At 41.2% G+C, this 15908-nt stretch overlaps 1 protein-coding gene across 2 annotated transcripts in view; it reads left to right on the top strand.

Annotated features, from left to right (window-relative positions):
• CD164L2 (CD164 molecule like 2) overlaps positions 1-15908 on the top strand; it is a 74380-nt gene that overhangs the window by 18693 nt on the left and 39779 nt on the right. For both annotated transcript variants that reach the window (XM_042440500.1, XM_042440501.1), the window contains exons 2-3: positions 6289-6396; positions 14294-14371. In XM_042440500.1, coding sequence (XP_042296434.1) covers positions 6289-6396; positions 14294-14371 — 186 coding nt within the window. The remainder of the gene's footprint in view (positions 1-6288; positions 6397-14293; positions 14372-15908) is intronic.

Below are 15908 nucleotides of genomic sequence, written 5' to 3'. Positions count from 1 at the left end.
TTTGGAGAGCCAGCTCATGCACATGAACAATCGCGATACAACGTGCCCGTTACTGTTTCCTCTCTACATTCCTGCTTTGTTTTAACCTTACATGCCTTCCCCTTGCAACAAATTAGCAATGCCCGGTTGTATGTGTGTGTGTGAGTGAGTGAATATGTATTCTGGGGGGGGGGAGCACCAGTTCCAGCGGCTGTCAAAGAGGCTGGATGGCCATGTAATGGGGATGCTTTTTTTCCTCCTACTCCTCGCGGTTGGGAGCCAGCATAAGCTGCATCCCAGAAGGCAAGAGGCACGGGGCCTAGAATCGCCGCGATCGCTGCCGTTCCAGCGGCCCCCGCGCCTCTTGCCTTCTTGGGATGCAGCTTATGCTGGCTCCCAAGCCGAGAGGCGGAAGAGGGGGCGCCGTGGAACGGCCGATTGCCGCGATTCTAGCGGCCCGCCGCCTCTTGCCTTCTTGGGATGGCATTATGCTGGCTCCCAAGCTGCGAGGCGGAGGAGGAGGCCACTGGAACCGCCACCCCCGCTTCCCTGGAACCGGCAAGAGGAAAGACCCACCGGAAGTTAAAATTAGAATCTGGGGGTCTTGCGATGGATTCAGGACTGAGTAGTCACACCAGAGCCATTCTCACTGAGATCGAACAGAGCCCCAATCCAGGATATTGCCAATCCCCTTATCAGCGCACTGGCCAACACGCTCCAAAAAGAGGATCCCGTACGCATTCAGTTCGGCATCTCGCGCATTCACGTGCGTTCGGATGGGCCATTCGAATGATGGTTGATCGTATTGTGCAAAATAACATTAATTCGAACCGCCCAGTGCTGAAGTCCCCCAGTTCAAGACTCATCTGATAAGGGCTCTGGTCTCCAGAGTCATAATCCAGCACACAAACCACTATGCCACCCTGGCTCACTCTGCTTAAAAAGACTACTCAGTCATCAGTCAACCAATGAAAGCTATTTTCAAAATATTGACAGTTGAGAAACCTTTTCCGCCACTATCAAAAGAAAAGGAATAAAGAGCAGCTTTCAAGAACTTTGTCCCAGCTATTCCATGGACCTTTCCTTCTAGCACTGCCCCAAGTTCCTGTAGCCTGTGGTGCAATCTCAGAGAGCCCTTTGCACAAAGCAGGCCTAGGCTGCATCTGTACTGCAGAAATAATACAGTTTGACACTTCTTTACGGCCATGCTCCATGCTATGGAATGTTGGGATTTTCAGTTTGTTGGGCACAAGAGCGCTTCTGACAGAGAGACTAATATCTTCCAAAACTATAATTCCCAGAATTCCATAGCACTGGCCAGGCAGTTAGGCAGTGTCAAGCTGCATTATTTCTGCAGTGAGGATGCAGCTTTAACCTAACCTAGTTAAATTCTTCTTTCCATTTCCGTTCAAGGTACCACAATTTACACACATAGGCTTTTGATCTATGTTTAAATCTGTCCCCAAATTCCCTATTATCAATCCCCACACTTTTTTTTCTCGCTTAGCTTCAAGGTTGAGTAAGAGTTTTGATAAGCCCCAAACTTGCTTCTTAATCTTGATGAAAGCAACTGCCTTACTATGGAGTTTATCGCATCGCTTCCGAGACATTTTGGAACCCGATTGGAACGGAACACTTTCAACTTTACCGCACGTTTTTGTCCCCATCGGGTTCCCATCGGGTTCTACATACCCCTCAAAGTGTTCCATATGTGTTCCTCGGAGGGAACGGATGAGAAATGATCCAAGCTTGTGAAACGTTTTTAAACGGTCCAAGAAATGTCAGAGCGGTAATGTATCCGTTCTTACTTCCGTTTCCCATTCTGCTGTAAGATCCAACAACCTTCACCAATAACCACAACAACAGCAACTTGCTTAAACAGCTGAAGTTTTTGTGGATAGATGAATAGTGGTCAGACAGACTTTTTAGTGAACTCTGAAGCTCAGAACACAAACCTCAAGTTAAAAGTACTCTTGGCCGGCCCCCCCTTTTTCCTGCTCTCCCGCCTTCTACTCCCCACCTTCCCCCTCCTGTTACTTCCCAGGCTAGCGAGGCTTGAGAAACCAGGTTGACCTTGGGCTTTGCAGATGTCTTCAACTAATTAAACAATACATTCCATCCTATGCGCTATGCGGCCAAAGCACCCCATCCCCCTTTAGCAAGCAAACGGTAGCAGAACTGCATCTAAAGCAATTACACCCATTAATATGACAGAACCCAAAGTGTGTGATATTGATCAGTAATTGGCTTTGGTTCTGACATCTGCCTGTGGTGATTTGCTGAAAGGACTTCCCTCCCTGCATTCTGTTTCCCAAGCTCTAGCCTGGCCCTGGCAGGGGCTCCTCGACTGCAGAGTCCTCCAAAGCCTGGCTGGAGCTTGAGAGAGGCTGTCTCCCAAGCTCTAGCCTGGCCCTGGCTGGGCTCCTCGATGAAGAGGTCCTCCAAAGCCTGGCTGGAGCTTGGAGAGGCTGTCTCCCAGCTCTAGCCTGGCCCTGGCTGGGGCTCCTCGATTGAAGAGTCCTCCAAAGCCTGCTGGAGCTTGAGAGAGGCTGTCTCCCCAGCTCTAGCCTTGCCTAGGACCTTCTTTTTAAATTTCCTGGCCAGGAAATTTTTTTTTTTTAAAGTCCTACATTTTAAAACATTGTCCTACATTTCCCCAGTTTTTTGAGGTCCCCAGGGATGACAACCCTATGTTTATGTATATGTGTAACATTATATATATATAATATATATATATGTGTGTGTGTGTGTGTGTGGTGTGTGTCTAAAAGTATACATACAATATATATATACAATTACATATTTTAAATATGTAATATATACAATATATATTTATATATAATATAAATATATTACACACATTATACATATATATGCATGTTATATATATATATATATATATATATATATATATCTATATATGATTGCGGACTATATGTGTGTATACATGTGTGTATGTGTGTGTGTGTCTATATGTATCTTGTATATAAAAGATTAGGTTGTGTTTGCACAAATATTCTCTTGTAAAAGCCTTTTGTTCTGTGTATGTGGTACTCACTGAACAAGAATACACTGTTACAAACGCATGTGCAAATATTGAAACGTTCTCATACTTATCCCGCTTCCTATAAGGACAAATGCGGTAAATTGTGTTCCCGTTCGTTCTCGGAACGCTTTACAATTTTCGAATGCGATAATATCCGTTCCCATAACGTTACATCTTGCGAATGCGTATTGGCCAATTTGAATCCTGCCAATTCGTAGGGGCTCCCAGGTATGATGGTATTGTGCGAAATAACGTTAATTCGAACCGCCCAGTGCTGAAGTCCCCCAGTTCAAGACTCATCTGATAAGGGCTCAGGGTTCAATTTCCAGCTCACCCATCAAACCCACTGGGTGACATTGGGCAAATCACACTCTCAGGACTTTATCGCACCCATTTTTTCAGTGTTAAGGGTATGGGAAGAGGACGCTCATGTGCGCGTGCAACCAGCCAGAAACGGATTTTACTGCACGTCAAAGCGTTCCCCAAAAGGCCCTGTTCCGTTGCACCAAGCCGTCCTCCTTCAGTGCTGAGGTGCATGAAATCTTCTGGTCGGAAATCTTCTGACTGAGCAAAATGGTGCCTGTCAGCACTGAGATGCACTTCTCTTCTTTTGAAGTAGATTGATATACAGCTATTAAGTAGTCTGATAGGTTTGTCTCCTCTGCAGTCTTGATAATATGCAATTTAAAAGCGGGTTGGGAATTCAGGCAACTGGAGTGGAGATCCCCAGTTATGTGGCTGTCATGTTTGTATCTCAAGGCTCCATAGGGCTGTTGGAGGATGGAGGAGTACTGTGGGTTCCTGCTTATTTATCCTTTGAGGCTGCATCCACACTGCAGAAATAGTCCCGTTTGATACCACTTTAACTGCAGAGGGACTAAGGATGTCATTATTATTATTATTATTATTATTTGGGATGTTATTATTATAGAGATGTCAGGAAGTGTCCTTCCTTTGCCTTTTGGGATTTGAAATTCTGGGATACAGTGCTGACCTGTTCCTTCTAAATTCAGCTTCCTTTTAGCCTGGAAAGGAGAGAGGAAGAAAGACTGCCATGATTTGATTACTCATAGAAGGTCACAAGTGGGAAAGTACTAGCTTTCTTATCAATATATAAGTATATTAAGATTTTAAATTACTAATAACATTTAATTACTGTAAGAGTAACAGAAATGACAGAGAAAACAAAAACCCATGACATTTTAACAAGCTATAACTGTACCTTTATGTAAAGAGGCTTCAGATAACCAAGGCTACATCCGTACTACAGAAATAATCCAGGTTGATGCCACTTTAACTACCATGGCTCAAGGCTATGCAATTCTGGGAATAGTCATTTGATGTGGCACCAGAATTCCACAGCATTGAGCCATAGCAGTGAAAGTGGCGTCAAACTGGATTATTTCTGCAGTGTGGATGAAGCCTGAGAGACTCCGTTTTCTTAATCTGGGCAGAATAGGGCCCTGACATCTTGGAAGACATGGTTGCAAATTCTCAAAGAGCTACAAAGTCATGGATCTTCAGCTACTTCTACTGTTTCTACCTGTTTCTACTCCAGTCTACCTTGGAAGATTGTTGTGCGCATGCAATGGTGGGTGGGGACGTTTATATATGCCATCTTGGCAGTGATAATAGCAGTTAGAGTCCAATAAATTTAGAGGGCACCAAAGGCATTGATGAAGGTTTCTTGTCTTCTGATGGTTAGCTGCAGCCCTAAGGCCAGCTCCCTTAACAAGCATGAAATGCTTGCTGATTCAGGCCAGTGTAATGCAACATTTATAAGTTTAATAAATGTTGAATAAGCTTTCAAATGCCACCGTCTTATCTGTGCTCCTGCATGCAGACATTCTTGGCAGTGACACTGCTAGCAGGTCAGTGTGATACATAAACAAGCTAGTTTGAGGTAAGCTTGTACACCGTGTGTAGATCATTTAGGATACTCTTCCATTCTAGTGCACAACATTCGGTACAGTGCCCTGCAGACAACCTGATACTATTCCAGGATATTGCAAATATTTTAATATGGTAAAATGGAGAGATGTAGATACGGAGCTGAAAACAGAATTCAAAGATGGTCATAATAATGATTATAATGTATAAACAGCAAAGACGTTTCTATATCCTATATAGTGATTATTAGAAACCAAGGTATCCCCTGCATGGAACAACACAGTCTAACAAACACAATGAAAAGGGGAAAGGGGGAGAAAAAGGAAAGAAGCAAACAAATAAATTTATATGCCCATTTTAGAACATAGGAAAATTACATTTTTGACTATTAGGGGTCATGCTGGCTTAGGGGGGTTGCAGTAGTTGTTTCCAAATTCTGACTCCTCCTAAGTTACAGCTGGGTTTATACACAGAAAAACTCCTAGACCATCAGTTTATCAAAAGCAGAGGTCAACAAATCTTGTCTGCCCCTTGTAGCCTGCAAAAATATTGTAATAATATTTTATAAACACACACACACACATCTGTGTCTCAATAGATATATATTTCAACTCATGTATTAAATTAATTGAATTCAGTTATTGTCGTTTGCGTGTTGGACTACGATTCTGGAAACTGGGGTTCGAATGCCAGCTCAACCATGAAACCCTTTGGATGACCTGGGTCACATAACATGCTTTCCGTTTCAGGGGAAGGCAATGGCAAACCTCCTCTGAACAAATCTTGCCAACCATAATAGATTCGACTTACAGTGCCAAAAGTCAGAAACAACATGAAGGCACACAACAACAACAACAACAGAACAGCTTTAACATAACAGACCAGGGGAAACGTGATTTAAATAACAGAAATAGCCATCTGTGAAACAACCAAAAGAAAAAGGGGGTGAATATTAACTTATATAATTAAATATCAAAGTCAGAATCATGCATGGTGTAGCACAGTATTTCCAGTTTCTTTATATAGTTGTGAAAGCTGCACAGTGAAGAAAGCTGATAGGAAAAGAATAATCTCATTTGAAAAATGATGCTGGGAGAAAGTTCTGCAGATACTGTGGCCTACCAAAAAAGACAAATAAATGGGCAAATCAAGTCTGAACTGTCCCTTGAAGCCAACATGACTAAACTGACATTATCATACTTTGGCAACATGCAACACTGGAAACAGTTATCATGCCTGGTAAAGTAGAAGGCAATGGGAACAATAGGAGACCAAATTACAGATGGAGTGATTCATTCAAAGAAGCCATGGCCATGAGTTTGCAAGACCTTAGCACTAAATCCAGCCTCTTCTGTGCTTTTTGTTTTTTGCAGGAGAATGCAAGGAACTGGAGTCGTGTGACAAGTGCCTAGAAGGAGTTGCTTCCCAGAACATCACCAACTGCATGTGGATGTTCTGCCAAGAGTCTCAGGAAAAACCAGGTGAGTAGGAAGGAGGATCACCCAAAATGGAGATCACACAGCCTTGCAAAGAAGCGCCCACCTCTGCAGAATCGACACAAACTAAGCATATTAACCTGAATCCAATTCAGTTTCTCTGTTCTTGTATCACCCAGTGGGAATGGGGCATAGGCTCATTCATCCAGGATTCCACGTTTACATAATAAACTGCTGCTTAACTAGTGCATCCGCACTGTAGAAATAAAGCAGTTTGACACCATTTTAATTTCTGTAGATACATCCTATAAAATCCTGGAAACTATAGTTTTGCAAGGTCTTTAGTCTTCTCTGCCAAAGCGTGCTAGTGCCTCACTGTTGTTCTTAACTGCTCTTACATCAATTCCGACTCATGTCCAGGACAGCCAGACTAACCCCTCCTTCACTTCTGCACAGGTCCCTCCTCCCAAGGAAGCCACATGGAGGTGAAGCTGGGAGGCCCAGACCTGCCCCTTCTCTTCTTCTGCTGTCTTGGCTTCCTCCTCAGGGAGAGAACCATGGCAGTGAAGAAAATGGAGAATGTGCAAGCACCATCATTGGACCGCCTGCAGCCAGGGAAGTTTCCCACTGAGTGTCACCTCTCCTCCGGGATGTCACCCAGTGCAGTTCACACCCGCCACACCTCTTAGTGACACCACTGGCATGACCACTAGGCAAGACAAGAAAGCTAGGAAGGGTTGAAGGCAGTAGAAAGACCACATACCAGACGGATAGATTAATTTGGGGAGGTCACGAGTATGAATCTGCAGGACCTGAGCAGAGAAGTGGAAGATAGGGGGTCTTAGAAATGCCTCATCTACAGGGTTGCCATGAGTTGGGATCAACTCGAGGGCAGTTAATAATAACAATGAGGCCCCAGTACTCTTTGGTAGAGAAGGCTAAATAACTTGCAAAATTGCAAATCCTAGGATTCTATAGGATGGAGCTACAGCACTTAAAGTGGTGTCAAACTGCATTATTTCTGCAGTGCAGATGCACCTCTGTCTCACTATATATTTTTTACAACATGCCACAAAGGATTTCATCTACTGCTAGTCCTTTCTTCCTAATCTGCCACAGGAAGAGGAGCTGTAGGACAGAACAGTATAGCTTTTTTTAAGCATTAAAGAAGAACCAAACTAAACAAAAGCTTAGTAATCTAGCCATAAAAAAGAAGGTAAGGTCCCATGAAAGTGTACTTCCAACGATACACATCCGCCCGTGCAAATACTCAGCATTCTTCTACTTTCTCTGGAATTTGTGCCTGCCCCTGAACAGAGTTCCTGTGTTGGTGTTGCTTTGTATTTGGTTGGTTGCCATGACTGCCAGCTTTCAGCAGGAGGGAGCCGGGTATAGCTGGGAGCCAGGGAGGAATTTTTTTTTGCTCTTTGATTTTTAGAAACAAATTCCCATTATATACACTGTCTCAGCAACTGCTATGGTGAGAAAAGGATTGGGGAGAAGATGGTGTCCTCTCCTCTTCTCCTTTAGCAGAAAATTTGAAAGGGTGGGATCAGCGATGAACACTTCAAGGTCTGCAACTTGGGGACCCAGTTTAGAGAATCCATTTTAAGTGTTTGAAATGGCTTTGTGCACCTTATTTCAGTAACCCAGTAACTGGCAAGCTTGTGATGCATAGCAAAATTCAACTAACTCGTTTGCAACAAAAAGCAACAAATGAAAGCATAAAAGGCAACAAATAAAAGCCATCACAAACAGGAAGAACGGGAACAAAAATATGCAGGACAAAAACATTTTAGGGTAGAATTCAGTAGGACTCCAACAATGATCTGTCAGATTGTAACCTTAGAACTATATATCCTTGGATTCCTGTCGTGGCTCATTTATATTGCTGACAATTGTTTTTACTGTAAATACATCTACTGATTCCAAAAGTGAAATGAAAATACAAGCCACAGTCTCATTTGTGCTACTTCATCCCATCTCATTAAAAATGACAGATGAAAATTTAGTGATTTGACTGTAATGGATAGAGTATCTGTGGTTCATTTGATTTATGAATTATTTGGTGCTGTCTTTTTTAGATTTGAGAAATATAACATTATATAGAATATGTAGGAGGTATTTGCTTGTCATCCATTTTTATACCTTAACTGAGCTGTTTTGACACAGAATGTTCACGATCATTCTAACTTCTGGATGTAAAATATGCCAACAGACAGAAATTGACAGGTAGGAACCTCAAGAAAGCATAGATAGAGAAGAGATGGGTGAGGATGAATGTACAGTGGGTTCAACAATATAATCGGCTGTTCGCATTTGTAACGTTTGACTTTAGCAGATTTGATTAATATGTTCTTTCTAGGAATCTCTAGGTCCTCCACCTTGACTCCATGGCCAGCTTTCACCAGAAGTCATGCTGGAAGGCCTAGATTCCTAAAGAGAATACTTCTCTAGGCATTTGTAGGTCCTCCAGCACAGTTCTATGGTCAACATCTAGCAGATTTTGACCACATGTTCTCTCAGGTTTTAAAAAAGTGTGTTTTTTTATTTGTGTTTTTCTCCAATTTCACAGAAGTCCTGTATCCTTACACTGGCAAATCTAGAGGACCCACTATACTCAAATTACATGGAGGAAAATGGGACAAAGATATAACCAAATTTATATGGCACAGGAGGAAACCCAGAATAAGATCAAAAGTGATGCAAGGGAAAAAAGAAATGAGAAGATTAGGTTTACCCAATCTTGAATTATATTACAATGCTTGTGCCCTCTTATGGGCTAAGGATTGGATAACATTAGAAAACAAAAAACAACTGGAGTTAGAGGCAACCGATATGAAAACAGGCTGGCACGCATTTTTTATATACGAGCAAACAGATAGAAGGTTTAATATGCATAATACCAGGAAGGTAATATTAAAAACTTGGAAAAAATACAAGGAATTCTTTTATACTAAACTTCCAATATGGACGTCACCACAAGAAGCCTTCCATAAAGAAGAATTCCTGGGAAACTACAAATGGATAAAATATGAAGACTGTGTACTGAATATAAAAGGAAAGATGGAACTGAAAAATAAAGAGGTTCTAGAACGCGAGGGGAAAAAAATTAATTGGTTACAATATGAACAGCTAAAAATAGAAACAAATAAAGATATAAAGAATAAAGGTATAGAGACAGGAAAAACAGAATTTGATAAAATCATAATGGGGAAAGAAAAAGGAATAATCAGAAAGATATATAATACACTTTTAGATATTGATCAAAAGGAAGAAACGGTAAAGGAAACAATGATAAATTGGATGAAAAACATAGGAAAGACGATACCTTTAGATATATGGCAGAAATCATGGAGGATAACCCAAAAATTTACAAAAGGAAATACCTTGAAAGAAAATTGTTTCAAAATATTTTATAGATGGTACTTAACCCCCTCTAGATTAGCAAAAATGAAAAAGAATGTAGATGGATATTGCTGGAAATGCAGAGAGAAAGTGGGAACAATGTACCATGTATGGGGGCAATGCGAAAAAACTCAAAATTTCTGGAAACAAATACACAAGGAAATACAGGAAGTGAGCGAAATAACAATACCCTTAAGTCCAGAATTATTTTTATTAAATATGACAGAAACATCAAATACAAAATTAAATAGAAATCTGACTAGTACACTACTCTATCTGATCACGGCCACACGTACGGTCTTTGCAAGACATTGGAAAGAAAAGACAATACCTAATATAACAGAATGGAAAATAAAAGTATACGAATTTAAGGAAATGGACAGAATGACCATGTACATGGCAGGGAAAACAAAGCAAGAATTGGAAAAGAAATGGGGGAAACTGACAGAAAGATGGAATAAAGAGGAAAGGAAATAAAGAAATTAAAACCAGAATTCATATACCATATTTTGAAAGACCCTGTAACCTTAATTGAATTGTGTGTTGTTGCCGTAGACTTTCCTTCTTAATAAGAATCATTTAATACATAATACAGTAAAGGGATTAGTAGTATTTGAATATATGATGGTGTAAGTATATATATAAAGAACCTCGAAGAATAGGTATAAAATCTTCTCAGTGTCTCTGCATTAATAGCATAACAGTAAACTTTTTCTTCTTTTTTCTTTTTTCCTTTTGATACTGTTGGGTGTAACGAGGTATAATACTACTATGATGTACGAAAATGTACAGAAGAAATATAACTGTAATAATTTAAATACAAGAAAGTGTTTTCTTTTCCCTCTTCGTATTGTATGGGAAAAAATTGAAATAAATATTAATTCTAAAAAAAAAAATTACATGGAGGAAAGAGGAGTTTGAATCTCCCTCCTTTGGCAACACAATAGGAGCAGAAAACCCTTTTAAGGGGCTGAATTCCAATTTAGGAAGGAAAGAAGGCTATATTCCAATATTGGTTGGGGGCCAAAGCAAACTGGGTGGGACCAAAAGCAAATGTTTGTCCCAGTACAATAGCTTTTAGGTATGCAGAGTCTTGTCAGTCATCATATAGGATAGCTTATTTCATGAAAGGTCTTGCACGCCTGCAAACAAGAGCTTCTTTTGCTTGCAATCTCTGCCCAAGAGCTCTTGCTTCATACAAAATTTTCCTGGGTTTAAATAGCTCTGAATTTTAGATCTGTAATTAGTGATAAGGGCAGAAGAAGCTCCTATTAGATTAGAAACCTCTGCAGGTTGTGTTAGGTTCACTGCCCAGAAGTCCAACTCCCCTATTATAGGAATTGTGGCCAAGACTTGTGGACTATGTTGTGCCTCTCTTGGTAGAGAGTCAGACTGGATAGCTTTTATGGTCTCTTCCAACTCTTCCATAATTTGAACATTCAGGGATTAGGGAGAGAAGCAGGATATGGAATATTTATCTTAAGGACCAGTTAAAACTGTATGGTGGCAATTACCTTATATACTCGACTATAAATTGACCTCATGTATAGGTCAAGGGCAAGTTGGGGGGGGGGTCAAAATTATGGATTTTGATATGACCCATGGATAAGTCAAGGATAAATCTAGGGGCATATAACAAAGGATCTAAAGGATAAAGCAAAGGAAAACAATGCCAAAGAACTTACAAAATTCTAGCAGCCATAACAGTTTGTGCTCAAAATACAGGCTGTATGGACGAGAGAACAGATTGGGGGGGGGGGTCAGTGATTCCAGGACAGATTACATTTTTGCCTTTCACCAGGGGATGGTTACTTTCTTAAATTACAGTTAAAGTACAGTACTTGGAAAAGTTGACTCAGGTTTTTTGGGTCAAATTTTTGACTAAAATTTCTAGACTTATAAATGAGTATATACAGTAAGAGTGATTAAAAGCAGATGGGTGAATGAAAGAGCAGCAGTTTCAGGGCATTGCTTAATCTCTAAATGTGTATTCTTTAGTTGTTTTTACTATAAATCCCATTATGGCCAGTGGCAAAGCCTAAGAGAGTTGTAGTTCATCATATCGGGAAGCTGCTCTTGCTGGGCCGGCCTAGTTTAGGAAGAGATAACACTGAAATAATGAAAGCCTAAACGGGTAATGGGGAAGAAGGATGGTTGGGGAGAAATCCCTACTACATGGAGCCTAGGTAGGGGTTTAGGCATGTAGGAGCAGAAGGCAACTGAGATGTACACGCTATTAAATACTGTATAGGCCAGGAAGGTTTTGAAGCTGAGATCTGTGGGCTACAATTTGGAAGATAGTGCAGTGGGGAAGCTAGGACTCATGGGCTAAAAGTGCAAGGACATTTTGATAAACAGCAATGATGATATCATTTGCCACCCACCCAGGTTTCCTAAGCTTATTGACAGTCCTCACAGTAAAAATGGTTGCCACAAAACCTCCAGATTTCCTGTTATGAACCGTCCATGTTGTAATGCGGATTGTTTCGGGGATGTTTGGACTTCAGGGGGCAATTAAGACCTGTAGGTTTTGGAAAAGGCCTGCTCCTAAGAAGCTGACGACTGATAGGATTGGTTTATTGAAACAGTTGCCTGCATATCTGGAGTCTCCTGGGTGTGTATGTAGCTTATAAGTGTTTACAGTTCACAATTTAATGTTGCGCTATGGGGTAGATTTGATTTGAACTAAACCAGTGTACCTCTGGCAACAAGTCTCTAGCCTGCTGTTATGTGCTGACATTTTGGTTCTGCTCATTAGCATGTTCTAAGGCTGTTGTTTTTCTTTCCTCCTGGAATTTGATAATTCCCTACAGGTGAGAGCCCATTTCTATTTTAACATAACACCTGGCCCTTCCAGATAAAAACTCTGGAGAGCTACATAAACAACAATTGGTGCTGATCTCTGAATATTGCACTTCAGTCTGCTATACAAAGGTGTGTTGCAGTCTACAGATCTAGAGACAGGGGTATTACCATCTCGGCCAACCATTCCATTTGGTCAGCTTTCTGAGGTCACTGGGTATAGGAACAAGGTGTGCACATGTGTGTCAGGAGAGGGGGAAAGTGGGTCTCCTACATTCCTACTCCAATTTGCCCCTCTCTGAAAATATAAAGGTAAGGTAGTCCATGTGAACCAAAGGATGGATGCTGTATTTTGTATTCTGTGAGTGCTACAGTTGTGCGGTTCTACTCCTTTGGCATATTTATTGTCTTGTAAGAGTGGCATTTACTTATGTTGGATACAAAAACGTATCTGTCCTTGTGATTGTGTATTGTACATATTCAATAGATCATCTATTGTGGTCAGTTATTCTGCAGGAATTAAGTCATTTTTCACTTTGGATAGTTGCATAGCCTCATATAAGAATAGAGGGGACTGAAGAAAGGCTATTTTTATAGCCTGAGAACTTACTGGGAATAAAGGTATTGTCTGCCTGTGTTATTTATCTATGGCTAGATCACACCTTCATTCCAAATAAAATTTCAGGTAGTGTCCATTAAAATGAAGGCAGTGGTGATAATTATGAGGACACAAGTAGTGAGTACAATAAAATACACACTTGGGACAATAAAAATGAAAGGCTCAAAAGCAGTCAACAATATTTTTTTAGAATTACAAATTTCACATTTTAAATACATGGATAATCAAAATACACTCATCTCTCCATATTTGCAGCTTTGATATTTGCGGATTTGGTTATTCACAGATTTGATTAATATGTTCTCTCTAGGAATATCTAGGTCCTCCAGTGCAACTCTATGGTCAACTTTAACTAAAAGTTGCACTGAAAGACCTAGAGATTCCCAGAGAGAATACTCTACTAGGCATTTGTAGCTCCTGCAGCACAATTCTGTGGTCAGTGACTGTCAGATGTTGGCCACAGAGTTGCACTGGAGAACCTAGAGATTCCTAGAGAGGTGTACTCTCAGGTTAAAAACATGGTGGTTTTGTTATTGGCATTTTTTCCATATTCACGGGGGTCTTGTGCCCCTAACCCTAGCGAATATGGCAGGACAAGTGTAATTTAATTTAGTGCAGAAAAGAATAGAAAAGCAGCATGGTATAGTGGTTGACTGTTGGACTAGGACTCTGGAGACCATGGTTTGAATCTCCCTTCAGCCATGGCAATCCATTTGGTGACCTTGGGCAAGTCACACTTTTTGAGCCTCAGGGGAAGGCAAAGACAACCCCCCTCTGAACAAATCTTCTCAAGAATACCCCTGTGATAGGGTTGCCTTAGAGTTGGCATAAGTCAGAAACAACTTGAAGACACACAGCAACACAACGGAAAAGAACCCAAGTATTGCTGTTGGGAATACTTTCCGTGGGACCATATTTCAAACTTGGGGTGCCACTGCAGAGGAGGCCTTGTCTCTTGAAGATGTTAATATAGTTCTCTTTTAGAAGATACACAGATAAGAGCTTCCTCTGATGATCTTGATGCATGGACAGACGGATGTGAGAAGAGATGCTCCTTCAGAACGTGGTCTGCAAGCATTTTCAATATTTAAAACCTGATTCCTTCATTTCTAGGTACTGGCCGCTGTGTGGAAAAGGGAGAAGAAGCCAAGGAGAAGTGTTCATTTTTCAATATTACCACCATGTGTGAAGGTAATGTTTTCTGCTTATAAATACCTTTGGTTGAAGGGCATTCCAAATGCAAACGCTACTGTGTATACTGTTGCTTAGCAAATGTGTGGAGCTTCATAAACAACCAAGCACTCATTGGAGTGCAGTACAATTAACTGCAGAGAACAAATTTCAACAGAGTAGGAGGTTACACAGAGGATTCTCTTAGCAGGAGGTGATGTTAACAGAGGATTAGCTGTGTAGGAAAACACTAATTGTGGAACACAGCAGGCAGACCTGTATTTATACAGTACTGCACAGCTTACATTTCGTACAGAACCCAGAATTTCAGTTTCAGTCCTCATGAGATCTGCACCAAAATGTTCCAGGTTGTTTTGGGTGCTATGCTGTTCAGGATATCAGTCAGCCATGCCTCTTTCTGGGATGCTTTGTTCCATGAGTGCTTGATTTTTGGGGGCATCTAAGAATTCAGAATTGTCACCTGAGTAAAACCTCTAGGATAAAAGACACAGATGTTAAGTACCCAATATGCCACCATTCTACATAAATGGTTCCCTTGCTGGACCACTGTTAGTACAAAAAAGGTTTTCTATTAAAATTACATTGGGTTTGTAGGTATATAATCCAAGCCACTGCTTGGTGGTCCAAATCCAGAGCTAAATCATTCCCTAGTGCAGTGATGGTGAACCTATGGCACGCCTACCAGAGGTGGCACTCAGAGCCCTCTCTGTAGGCACATGTGCCATCATCCCAGCACAGAGTTTGCCAGAGTTTGTTACTAGAAAGCCAGAGGGACATGACACTTTGCAATAAATAAGTGGGTTTTGGGTTGCAGTTTGGGCACTCGGATTCAAAAAGGTTCACCATCACTGCCTAGTGAATCTCTCTCTGGCTTATGCCAATGATGAAGAGCCTGTAACTCTTGAACCACTCCTAGTATCAAGAAGATTCTCTGAATATTAAAATCTTCATGTATCTTAATCCCATCAGATCTAGTCCTACCCACTGAAGCAGCAGTAGGCATGTCTTTCTTTGTGAAGTTGAAGGCTTTCATGGCTGGCATCCATAGAATCATAGAATCATAGAATCGTAGAGTTGGAAGAGACTGCAAGGGCCATCCTGTCTAACCCCCTGCCATGCAGGAAGTCCAAATCAAAGCATCCCTGACAGATGGCCATCCAGCCTCTGTTTGAAGACCTCCAAGGAAGGAGAGTCCTTTGTTGTTCTAGTCTCTGGAGCAGCAGAAAACAAGCTTGCTCCCTCCTCAACATGACATCCCTTCAAATATTTAAACAGGGCTATCATATCACCTCTTAACCTTCTTTTCTCCAGGCTAAACACCCCCAGCTCCCTGAGTTGTTCCTCATAGGTCATGGCTTCCAGACCCTTCACCATTTTAGTTGCTCTCCTTTGGACGTGCTCCAGTTTCTCAATGTCCTTTTCGAATTGTGGTGCCCAGAACTGGACACAGTATTCCAGGTGGGGCCTGACCAAAGCAGAATAGAGTGGTACTATTACTTCACTTGATCTAGACACTATACTTCTATTGATGCAGCCT

This window comes from Sceloporus undulatus, chromosome 9, assembly GCF_019175285.1.
Source record: "Sceloporus undulatus isolate JIND9_A2432 ecotype Alabama chromosome 9, SceUnd_v1.1, whole genome shotgun sequence".
Taxonomy (NCBI): Eukaryota; Metazoa; Chordata; class Lepidosauria; order Squamata; family Phrynosomatidae; genus Sceloporus; species Sceloporus undulatus.
Note: the sequence above shows the minus strand (reverse complement) of the source record. Positions and strands in the feature narration are given on the sequence as shown.